The 12,754-nt window shown below is 32.6% G+C and overlaps 1 protein-coding gene across 1 annotated transcript in view; it reads right to left on the bottom strand.

Annotated features, from left to right (window-relative positions):
* LOC126878981 (uncharacterized) overlaps window positions 1-12,754 on the bottom strand; it is a 131,388-nt gene that overhangs the window by 42,292 nt on the left and 76,342 nt on the right. The window contains exon 3 of the mRNA XM_050641844.1: window positions 9,537-9,781. Within this exon, the coding sequence (XP_050497801.1) occupies window positions 9,537-9,781 (245 nt within the window). The remainder of the gene's footprint in view (window positions 1-9,536; window positions 9,782-12,754) is intronic.

Here is a 12,754-nt window from a genome sequence, read left to right on the forward strand (position 1 = left end):
ACGTGTCAGAGTTGATATATGCCGATGACCTGGTAATTGTGGCAAAATCAGAAAAAGACTTGCAAGTGAATGTGAATGTTTGGAATGAAGCCTTAAAGAAATTTGGGATGAAAATAAATATTGAAAAAACAGAAGCTTTAGTAATATCGAAAACACAAGAAAATATAAATGTTAAGTTGAATAATGAGACCATTACACAAGTTGGGGACTTCAAGTATCTAGGATCAACAATGAATGGGCAAGGAAATATAGAACCAGAAATAAACAGCAGGGTAATGAGTGCAACAAAATTATACTATGCACTAAATAAAAGTTTTATTAGGAAGAAAGAAGTAAGCCTGAAAACAAAAATTAAAGTATTTCAAACCGTATACGAGCCGGTGCTACTCTACGGTAGTAAAACGTGGACAGTGAACGACAACATGCGTAGTAAAATTCAAGCATGCGAAATGCGATATTTACGTGCGGTATCCGGGGTGACCAGACGTGATCGTATAAGAAATGAAGACATACGTGAAAGGTGCGGTCTTGGAAGGACCTTAGACAGACTTGAAACGAAACAGTTATCGTGGTTCGGACATATGGCGGGAATGAGTGAAGGTAGAACTGTAAAGAGGGTATGGAAAGCGGCATCTGACAACAAACGACGAAGAGGCAGACCAGCAAGAACGTGGAATGCAAATATTGGAAAGGCTTGCGGAAAAAGAAATATTGGGTGGAGAGAAGCAGAAAGACTAGCTACCGACCGAAAGGCATGGAGACGTCTCATTACTCCACTTACCTCGACACCGTAAGGTACAAGAGGACGGCTTAAGTAAGTAAGTAAGTAAGTATTATATATTACATATTATATGTTATATATTATATATTATATATTATATATTATATATTATATATTATATATTATATATTATATATTATATATTATATATTATATATTATATATTATATATTATATATTATATATTATATAATATATTATATATTATATAATACCTAATATAAAAAAAATATTATTTTTTTACATTTTTTACGATTATTTTTGAAATTTCTCATTATAACTTTTTTTCTTGAACATGAATATACTATACAGTGAGCACGTAAAGGTTGGAATAAATTTATTTTCTCAAGAATGGATGATTTTGGAAAAAATCCCGAAACAGGTCAATTTTTATTTTTGAGTTACGACTTTTTGGTATATATATCATACTAGTGACGTCATCCATCTGGGCGTGATGGATGACGTCACTAGGATGACTGACGTCATATGGAATTCAATATCTTCCTCTGACACCTCAGTTATCTTAGAGTTCACACAATTAGTACCCATGCACATGCACCCTTTGCAGAATATTGAACAACTAATTCCTATCTTCCTACAACCGCAGTTTTTTGTATATCCTTTGGTACATTTACATGCTATTTTTTTCAAGCAAAGCTTGTGGTGCAGGGGCTTTGACAGTAAATATTGGAATTAATCCATATTTTGAAGTTTGCCCGGCCGAGTCAAGTGGATCCAAAGTATTACCTATAAAAAATAAGATTCAATCATAACACACAATGACATAAAAAGTTATAATGATAAATTTAAAAAATAATCCTAAAATCAAAAATCGTTGCAAGTACTTATTACATTTTGAAAAAGCATATCTTATTCAAAAATAATCGTAGCATTTTTATAATATACCATTTTAAAGTAAACAGAATAAGCTTACTTTTTTATTATAATATATACCTAAATGTAGAAAAAAAAGTTATAATGGGAAATTTAAAAAATAATCGTAAAAATTATAAAAACTCGTTAAAAGTATAAAATCTTGAAAAAGATAACCTCTTTAAAAGAAGTCGTACAACATTATACAGTAGAACATTTTAAAGGTAATTGATTTCTATTCCTCTTACATGTACGTAGGCATATGCCTAAAGTTACGTAGAAAAAAGTTACAGAACAATATTTGCGAAATAACAAGGAAAATTGCTCAATATTGCTGTGAGTGGCGAAATTTGAAAAATCATATTTCGAAAACTGTAAATCCTAATGACCTCTACCAAACATTTTAATGAGAAAATATGTAAGTTTTTTTTCTGTGAAGCAATGTCTATACATATATCCCCGTGGACAAAAGTTATGGGACAAAAAACAAAATTTCTTTCTTTTGGGTTTCTTTGTGCTTTTTATTTTGAATATATTTTTGTAAAAAAAGTATCTTTGACTTTAAGAAGTTATATTTAGATAGAAAATTTAACCAGGAACAATTTTTATGTAGACGTGTTTGTACCAAAAGTGCATAGAACTCACCCTAATGTAACCTGTGCCCAGGGACTAATTCACCCATTTCTCAAAAACGCACCGCTTTAAATGGTAGCACTCCGCGGTTTTTTCATATATAGATTCATTGACCATATGAAATAATAAAACCCCGTTAACGTTGTAGTTCCTTTCTATAGTACATAATCAATAGCCTACAAGTTCTTAGAGCAATTTTTACAGTTACATGGTGGTACTAAGTCTGTTCTTGTAGGCACTAAAACTAAAACTTTCTGGGGCTTCAGAGTCTAATTATCTAATATGATATAGATATAATCAATATCATATAGATATCCAGTGGATAGTGGATAGTATCCACATAAAGTGGATCTAGTTCTTTTGCAGCATCATCAAGGCACGTCAATTGTGTGTATGCCGCCACAACATAAATGCTCGTTTTATATGCAATAATGGTGCTGCAAAATAACTCGATACATTTTTATATGGATATCATGTATTGGCCCATTTGCATGCCTAGAAGCCGAGTTATGATCGATAAAACGTCGAAAAATACTTGACTGCTTGACATAGCGCGCCATTAAAATATCGATATCTTGACCAAAAATAAACTTACGAACATTTTCTTAAGCTTAAATTATTCATTTTGAGCTCTTCTATCATTATTGTTAATTAAAGCATAAATGTTTACAGCTCAAATTTGCTTGAAACCCTTATAAACAAATTAATGTACAATTTTTTAAGAAAATTATAACTTCAAACGGGTATAACTTTAAAACAAATGAAAATAAAGTAATTTAACAAACTTTGTTTGGAAACCTAGTAATGAAGATTTAAAATGAAACCTTCTCAGGCTCATTTGCATGCGTAGAAGCCGAGTTACGATCGATAAAGCTTCGAAAAATACTTATTTTGCAATTTGAAATTTGCATTGTGCACTAATTTTACAATATCTTGAGTTATAATTATTAGATTTAAGTTTAGTAAACGTTTTTTTCTTCGTTTTTTATTAACGAACAAATTTTATTTGAAACATTCTTTTTTTATCTCTTTTAGTTTATGAGCCAGAGCCTTATAAAAAATTTATAAACAATTAAATTGTTTATAACAATTTTTTGACCACTCGGATCGAAATTCACCCTCGAAATTCGTAATCAGCAGCCAAAAATCCATAAGAAACCGTTGAGTTTGTCCATCAGAATTGAAAAACACACGGTGACCCCTCTGGCGCCTAGACTATAAGGAAGATGAAGGAATTTTACAATTTATAATTCACGTCCCATCTGCCCAGCGCGGTAAAGTTCCAACGAGAATGGTTCCCTTCGTACTCCAATCAGAATAAACATATAAATCAAAAATGAATAACCAATTTCAATTTCGTTGCAAAACGAAAATACAGCCGCAACATATTCCAGTCCAATCAGAGAGTGCAGCAAGCACCTCTACCGGTTTCGAAACTTATTAGTCTCTCGCAACGAACGAAATGGCATAGATGCCCTAGCGGCAACTGCTAGCAAAAGACTAAGTTTTCACTCTAATGGCATATAAAATAACATAATGTTACTCTACATCCCACCAGACTGAAAACAATGGGAACCTTCTCTGGTTACACCTCCGAGGCTTTTACAATTTGCAAGCCATGCGAAATGCCCCCTAAGGAAAATGTCAACATGTTAGTTACATATTTGGGTTAGTTATAACAGGGGAAAATGAAGAAATAATAAGAACACATACTTCTCAAAGTAATTTAAAAAAAAAACGTTTTTTATTGTGTACCTAACACATATTTTCAAAAAAATATTTTATAATAAGTGCCGGTATTACCCAGCTTGGAAAAAGTGGTCCCATTTAGTAAATACAAAAGCATCGTTTATGTCATATCCCCTCCCTCCCACATCACTGGTTTGGATCAACCGATTTTACCGAGATTAGTGTCATTAGAAAGAGTGTGGATGAATTAATTTACATCTACTATAAAATAATTGCATTTAGTTTTAATTGTCATAGGTAGAGGGTACTTTCTAATAGAAAAAATTAAAATTTGTTTTTCTTCAAAATGCTTAATGGAAACACCTATTTATTGTATTGTAAATTATAACGGAACTGGATTAAATTCGTAACAAAATGGCGCAAACCGCTTTTGTCGAACTCAAGATATGAATAAAAACGCATAAACATAAGTAAGTATAGTATTGACTCACCCTGTATTATAAATTAAATTAAAAAATAAGTCAGTAGGTACTTCAAATTTTTTTTATAGTAGAAGAATCTTAATGTTGATACCTATTTTGAGCATTGTTATTTCATACGATTAAAAATAGTTTTTTCGAAACTAAGTAGGCTACGACAATGAATTTGACGGGGAGTTCATATTGTTTGTTTATTGACAGCAGTCAAAACATTGTTGAGAAGTGTTATATTATAATTCGAATTGAAGATTGCACTTTTTTCAATAGATATTAATAGTAATATTAGTAACTAATTATCAGTACTAATAATTCGTGATGAGTACAGTAATACTCCGGACTTACGCGATAGGTGGGACCGAGCAATAACCGTGTAAGTCGAATTAGCGTAAGTCGGGGTATAATTTTGCATATGTATATATATATAAATTATCTTTAATTGGGGCCGAAAGCTAAAAAATAGCTATTCACCCAAAAAACGTTTATTAAAATCTTAAAATAAACACATATAAAATCGCCAATTGAACGTTCACATGTGTATTAAAGAACGATTAAAGCTATAGTATTTTTACTACAAAAACGTTATTACGTAGGTCAAAATTTTTGACGTAAGAGAACTGTCAAAACATTAGAATGTGACTTTTCATTATTGCTATGTTTATTATAAACACGGCAATAATGAAAAGTCACATTCTAATGTTTTGACAGTTCTCTTACGTCAAAAATTTTGACCTACGTAATAACGTTTTTGTAGTAAAAATACTATAGTTAAAGTTGCAGGAGGATGACCTGGTGTGCCGCCGACGGCATCACTGGAGTTTGTTTAGATTGACAATAACGTTCAACTTTCGGCATGAAATGATTACCAAACCAGTCCTAAAAAAGGAAATCTCTCACCCAAGCTTTATGATTAGACTTACAAATCACAAGGAAGTCAGTTTTAGATTCAATTTTTAATGCCCTTGCGATAAACTAGAAGAGGTTTTAATTTACAATGACTAGCTGGAATCGTGCCAGCTAACACTGTAAATTGATCTTTATCAGCTATAAAACCTGGATGGTTTTCTCTTCGTGTGGAAGAGAAGAAGAAAAAGAAGAGAATTAACTCTTTGCTACATAATAAAAGTTCTTTTAGGAATCTTCTTCCAGAACTGGATAGCAAGATGCTTCCTCTTTATCAGCACTTGCCGCTTCTCCGTTTTCTGCAATGCTATGCCAACTACAGTCACTTTTGAATCGGCTGAACCAACTGTTCTAGCTTTAAACTCTTCATCTTTAGCTATCTCCCCAGCATCCTCTTTCAGTCTCCCAAAAATCAGCATTCGTTAGGAGCACACTGTGTCCTGATCAATAGGGCAACTTTTTCACGGTTACTGATTATTACACCATAATTTGAACATTGTTTCCATCTGGGCTATAATACCGTGACGTATACAAACAATGGCTGAATTTAAAGATGCACTTTTCAAATCTTCATGAATTTTTTCTTTGCTCTTTATTATTGTTCTATCCGTAGATTACGACAGATCAAACTTCTTTGCTAATTCACCAAGTTTCACTTTTGTATCAAAATCTTTAACTATGTTAAGTTTTCATTTCAAAAATAACATGTTTTTATTCTTGTTCAATGCAGGAGAATCAGTTTTACCTCATTTGGATGACATTGGTAGTCTTTTGAGTCTTCGCAGATATAAAATAAAAAACCTCCGTATAAAAATAACAATACGCATTCCGTACACAACCGTAAATGAGAAATACGTAAGAAATTGTGTAATTTAACACTCTGAAGAAAAATCGAAAAGATTTGAAAATCGCATAACTCCGGGTTCGCGTAAATCGGGGTAGCGTAAGTCGAGGTATTACTGCCTCACGTATATATTCTGTAAGATATCCTGCCAGGAAACATTATGGCAAACAAGTATTTGAAAGAAAAGCAAGAAGATTAAGAGAAACTGGTAGTTTTCATCGTCCTTGTTTTAAACGACGTAGTAGATGTATGACCGAAGATAATTCAATCAATGATCTTGCTTTAATTCAACAGAATCCACATATAAGTAGTCGGCAAATCTCTATAGAATTAAACATACCCAAAACTACTGTTCTAAGGATTTTAAAACATCACAGGTTGGTTTTTCATATTATAAAGTGAACGTTTAGATCAGAAACTTAAAATTCCCTTTAAACTTTAAATTCAACTGTTATTTTAATATTTCTTAAAAATTTTCCGTTTCTTAAAAATACTTAAGCACGATTTATCTTGTGAAACAATTGTGGATATTTCAAGATTTTTTGAGTTTTAGTACCTAAATATAGTGGTTTCTTTTTCACCAATATTTATTGTTCTGTTTTTTTTTAGACTGCATCCTTATCATGTAGTTCTCCACCAAGCTGTACATGAGAGAGATTTTGATGCAAGGCTGGATTACTGCAATTTGATGTTAGGTCTGCTAGAAGAACAAAGGCATATCATGTCGAAAGATTTTGTGGACAGGCGAGGCTACGTTTAATAGTGCGGGTGGTGTTAATCTGCATAATATGCATTATTGGGCTGAAGAAAATCCGCACTAGATACAGGAGGTGCAGCTTCAAGGTAGATGGAGTCTTAATGTTTGTGTGGTATAGCGTTGGAAAGATCCTAGGTCCATATTTCTTTGATAGAACTTTAAATAGCGAAACTTATTTGGATTTTCTGGAAAATCAGTTGCCTGTTTTATTGGAAGATATTTCCTTACAAACAAGAAGAGATATGATATTACAACATGACGGGTGTCCTGCGCACTTTTCCAGACGAGTTCGAGATTATTTGTATGCAAGTTATCCAAATAAATGGATTGGAAGGGGAAGTATATTTTCATGGCCAGCTAGATCTCCAGACTCAACATGTCTGGACTTTTATCTGTGGCGAAGATTGAAGGACTTAGTGTACCAAACTCGACCAACCACGCGAGACGACATGAAACAGCGCATTATAAACGCAATAAATAGTATATCAACAGCTGAGATTGAAGCAGCTGTTATGTCTACGCGCGAAAGATTTCTTTGTGTGGACAACGATGGAAAACAATTTGAACATTTAATTGAACATTAAGTTTTAATGATTGAGATATTTTTGTATGGTTTTTCTTCCACATATTTAATTTTAAGTTATAATAAAGGGTGAGTCAATACTATACTTACTTATGTTTATGCGTTTTTATTCATATCTCGAGTTCGACAAATGCTATCAACATGCGGTTTGCGCCCTTTTGTTACGAATTTAATCCAGTTCCATTATAATTTACAATAAATAGGTGTTTCCATTAAACATTTTGAAGAAAAACAAATTTTAATTTTTTCTATTCGAAAGTACCCTCTACCCATGACAATTAAAACTAAATGCAATTGTTTTACAGTTGATGTAAATTAAATCATCCACACTCTTTCTAATAACACTAATTTCGTGAAAATCGGTTGATCCAGGCCAAAGTTATAGGTATTTATCCACAAATACTTTCCCACTTTCCCCCACCCTTTATTTGAAAAAAATAAAAAAAGTACTTGAACAACTTTGTGCAGAATTTAGGCCTCTTTCTAGTTTACTTATTTAACACTTGGTATAATTGGGCATATTTCACAAAAAACTGGTTTTCAAATTTTTCTTCACAGGTTACGCCCCTTAGCGGTTAACCCAGAAACTTAAAAGTTATTTCCTGCGATTTCTCTTGGCCACTTTACTAAGGAATTTTTTCTCCTAAAGTTATAACATGAATAGTTTCTGAAACATAGCCGAGAGATCGGCTTATTGGACCACCCGGTACATACCTTATGGGCCCACTGGCCGTACATTACACATTTTAATCAAATTTCATTATTTTTTCCAAATTCCAGTTAGGAGCGATCTAAACAAATGGCACAGAACAATTCTAACCTGGAGACCATACCAACACAAAAGACCCAGAGGCAGACCTCCTATGAGATGGTCAGATGATCTGAAACGGACAGCCGGGAAAAATTGGCTACAAATAGCGTACAACAAAAAACAATGGAAAGGAAGACTTGAAGAGGCTTATGTTCAGATGTGGACGTGAATGACTAGACGAAGAAGAAGAAGATAAATTATCGAAAAATATTGATACCTCTTGACGATTAAATGCCTTAATTCGGTTAATACCAGTTCCTTCCAGTTTTCTTAAGGTAATATTTTGTCTAGACGTGAATCCAGCGGCCCAGTCCTTACCAGCCAATTGTTTTTCTTGATTGAATGGGACATTGATATTGTTGGATTGTGCATAGTCATATGCACATCTCCGAACTTCAATGGGTGTTAAACGTTGAGCCAGCTTTTTAATTTCCAGAAACAATGTAAAATACGTGTGTACATTCGGATCGATGGACTAACAATGCTATATACAAACTATGTATATTACAATACTTGAAATATACTTAGTAGTCTATGAATTTACGTATTAGTTCATCAATTACTAGTAATCAAATCGTCAACACTTACGTTTGAAAATGCCAGTTCCTTATAGCGGCACGAGCAAAACACGATTTGTTCACAATAACCATCGGCACATACACACAGCTCGGGATTAAGCTGAAGACTGCGTCTGTTGTGCAGTGCTTGAAACCAAGCTATAGTCGATTCGCTAAACTCAGACACAACTTGCTAGTGATTTTAGCAAGTAATTTTGCCAATTTGGTAAAATTGGCAAAAAAAATAATTACTATACAATTAATAATTACTAAATAGATAATAATTTTGCCAAAATTGGCAAAAAACAAAAAAAATACCCGCTAAAATCACTAGCCAGTTGTGTCTGAGTTTAGCGAACCGACTATAGCAATGAGCATGCCGTTCGGTTTTTGCCGATTACCTCAGTGGCCGTAATCCCCCGCTGTAGCCTAATCGCCTTTTCTGATTTTCTAAAATTCCTAATTTTTTCTACTACTAGTACTATATTGACAAACCTTTAACATGAATTTGGTTTCAACTGCTGTAGGTTTTCTGCGCAATGATTTGGATATAACTTTTACTGCACCAGTTTCGTTAAAATTTTTACTAATTTTTATTTTTGATTTCATAGACAGAATAAATACTTTACCTGATCATTATTAGCTAAAATATAACGATCCAATAAAGTAAAATAAGCTGCAAATACAGCCAAACCAGCAATATAAACAGTTGTCCAAATTGCATGGGTCTGACCACTCCATGCTCCAGTATCCTCAGAAATCTTTTCTCGTTCATATCCTCGGCAACGAAATTCATCACACAATCCATAATCTACTGTTATAAATATACCCACTACTATTGTTGTAGCTGAAAATATTCTCTGTAGACCCATTACTAAAAAAAATATGTAAAAATTATACATAGGTACCTACATTTTAATGTACACATAAAAATTATAAATAAACAATATTTAAAAAATTATATTATTTATCAAATACTTTGTATAACGAAAATGTTGTAGATGAACACCTTAGGTACCTATATAAACAAAATACACAATTGTGCATTACTCCAGTCCACCAGAGTGTTATCTCTGGTAGACAGTTACCTATATATTTCATTTAGTTATCAATATCTGTATACAGTGATGAGTGCCCTAATAGCCCGCAAAATAGCGGAAAAGGTGGAAAATATTTTAAGTTATGAGGTAGTACGAGATAAGATAGTTCTTATACGTGGCTAGTTGACTTGTCATAAATATATATATGACGTCTAAAAACATTTTATTTAAATATCCCATGTTATTCGTTTCGGCTGACACAAATAAAGGTCAAATCGAAATATAAACGTCAAATAAACTTAATTTCAAACTAAAAGTGTGGCTTAATCAGATTGCGTAATGGTCGGCAGTTATCCCTGAACGATAAAAGTTTTTACTTTTTTTGTATTTGTCCCATATCAACTTCAAATTGTAGGTGAATTAGGGATTTTTCTTTATTCTGAGACGATGAGCTGGCCAAATACTCAAGTAGATGGAGGCCAATAAACGAAAAAAGAAGAAAAGACAGACATAACCTAATAAAACTAGGTTAGGAAGAACGACATGCGTACAGTATGACTGAAGTCTGACGTCTAAAGGTGGAAACTCTCAATAGTGGTAATGCAATTTAAATTAAATTATAGGTTTCTACCGATATTTTCTCACCTCTACTAGTTTTAAGTTTCATCTCTTTTTATTTCACAATGTTCGCTGCAATATTTAATGTATTGTCCTCAGACGGCCCTGCCTGCGTGAAAATACGGCCTCTTAGTGGCAAGTTGATGTTTTAGTCAGTTCATTTCTTGGCTTTAAAGAGTAAACATGTGATAACCTTAGTGATAAAAATATATACAGTCCATTCAAATCGGTAATTTCATTTCATAATTCGGAGAAAAGTTGCGTAGGCAGCCTAAACATTGGTTATCGAGCTGGATTCAATTACACTGATAGCGGCCTGTACAGTAGATACGATGTGAATTGAACCAGAGGACGTTTTGGGGTCCAGTCAATAATTCTACGGCGAGCATAGAAATAAAGATAAACCATTCATAAATATTTGCAATTGATCATTCCTTGTAGCAGTCCACATGGACACGGGTGTGGCTTATTACTTTCTAACGTATCTTATTGGGCAATACTGAAGTGTAATTGGTCAAATTGTTCGGAAATGCTTACACTTAAATCGTATCGTTATCTGGCCAAATTCCTTCTCATGTTTCAAAGGCGGCAAGCAATATAAACTCAATATAAACAGTGTCGTCGTCATAGCCTTACAATTATTTATTTTATTTGTATAATAAAATTGTTGTCTCATTTCGTTAGTCCTTAAATTAATAAGCACATTAAATTTCATTTGTATTATATACTTTTAATCATCAATTTTAAATTTTAATAACTGTAATATATGTTTATACAGGATGTTCCATATATTTTACAAGATTTGATGACGCGAAATTGCGCAGATTGGATATCGTAATTAATGGAATTTTGTTATAGCAATCATCACAGTGACCAATAAGAATTTTTTGACTATAATGGTCATCTTCAGTTAGTATGGGCTAAATAGTTTCTTATAATATAAGAGGTCTTTTGAACCCTGCAAATTCTTTTAGATTTGCTTTGTTCATACTATTTAAACCTTCAGTTGTTATATTTAACCGCTGGGTCTAGATACACGCTAACGTGTACGCAAATAAAAAAGTTAGGTACACGCTTAAACTTCATCAAGCCAGTGACGTCATTATTTAGCGTACGCAGTGACTGTATAATTTGGTACCTACACGCTATTTTGATATGTTTAGTGTTTGTTTGATAGAAAAATATTTGTTATTAAAGGGAAGGGAAGCAGAACTATTCAGATGTTTCAAACTTAATAATTGTAATAAATCAATGTATGTATACATACAGGGTGTAACAAAAATACAGGTCATAAATTTAATCGCATATGCTGGGACCAAAAATAGTTCGATTTAACCTAACTTACCTTAGTACAGATGTGCACGGAAAAAAAGTTACAGCCCTTTGATTTGAAGTTACAAAATGAAAATCGATTTTTTCCAATATATCGAAAACTATTAGATATTTTTTATTGAAAATGGGCATGTGGTATTCTTATGGCAGTAGTATTTTAAGAAAAAATTATAATGAAATTTGGACACCCCATAAAAATTTTATGGAGGTTTGGTTCCTTTAAACCCCCCCAAACTTTTGTGTACGTTCCAATTTAATTATTATTGTAGAGCCATTACTTAAACACAAGTTTTTAAAAACTTTTTTGTCTCTTAGTGCTTTTTTCAAAAGTCAGTTTTTATCGAGATATTTGAATGTTTATCAAATCCACCACATATTTGCATATGGTAAAGTACGGTTATGGAGACTTGGTAATAATATGAAAATTTATTTATGATTTACATTTTTAAGTATATTTTGAACCATATTAAAAAAGAAGCCACATCTCGATAAAAGATGCTTTATTAAAAAAATACAAAGAGGCAAAAAAGTTTTAAAAACACTGTGTTTAACTGATGGTACCACAGTAATAGTTTAATTGGAACGTACACAAACATTTGGGGGGTTTAAAGGAACAAAACCCTCATAAAATTTTTATGTAAACATATTAAAAAAGAAGCCGCAACTCGATAAAAACTGCCTTATCGAAAAAATACTAAGAGGCAAAAAAGTTTTAAAAATATTGAATTTAACTAATGGCACCACAATAATAATTTATTTGGAACGGACACAACAGTTTGGGGGGTTTAAGGAAACAAAACCCCCATAAAATTTTTATGGGGTGCACAAATTTCAGTATAATTTTTCTTTAAGATGTT

The sequence above is a fragment of the Diabrotica virgifera genome, chromosome 1, assembly GCF_917563875.1.
Source record: "Diabrotica virgifera virgifera chromosome 1, PGI_DIABVI_V3a".
Classification (NCBI taxonomy): Eukaryota; Metazoa; Arthropoda; class Insecta; order Coleoptera; family Chrysomelidae; genus Diabrotica; species Diabrotica virgifera.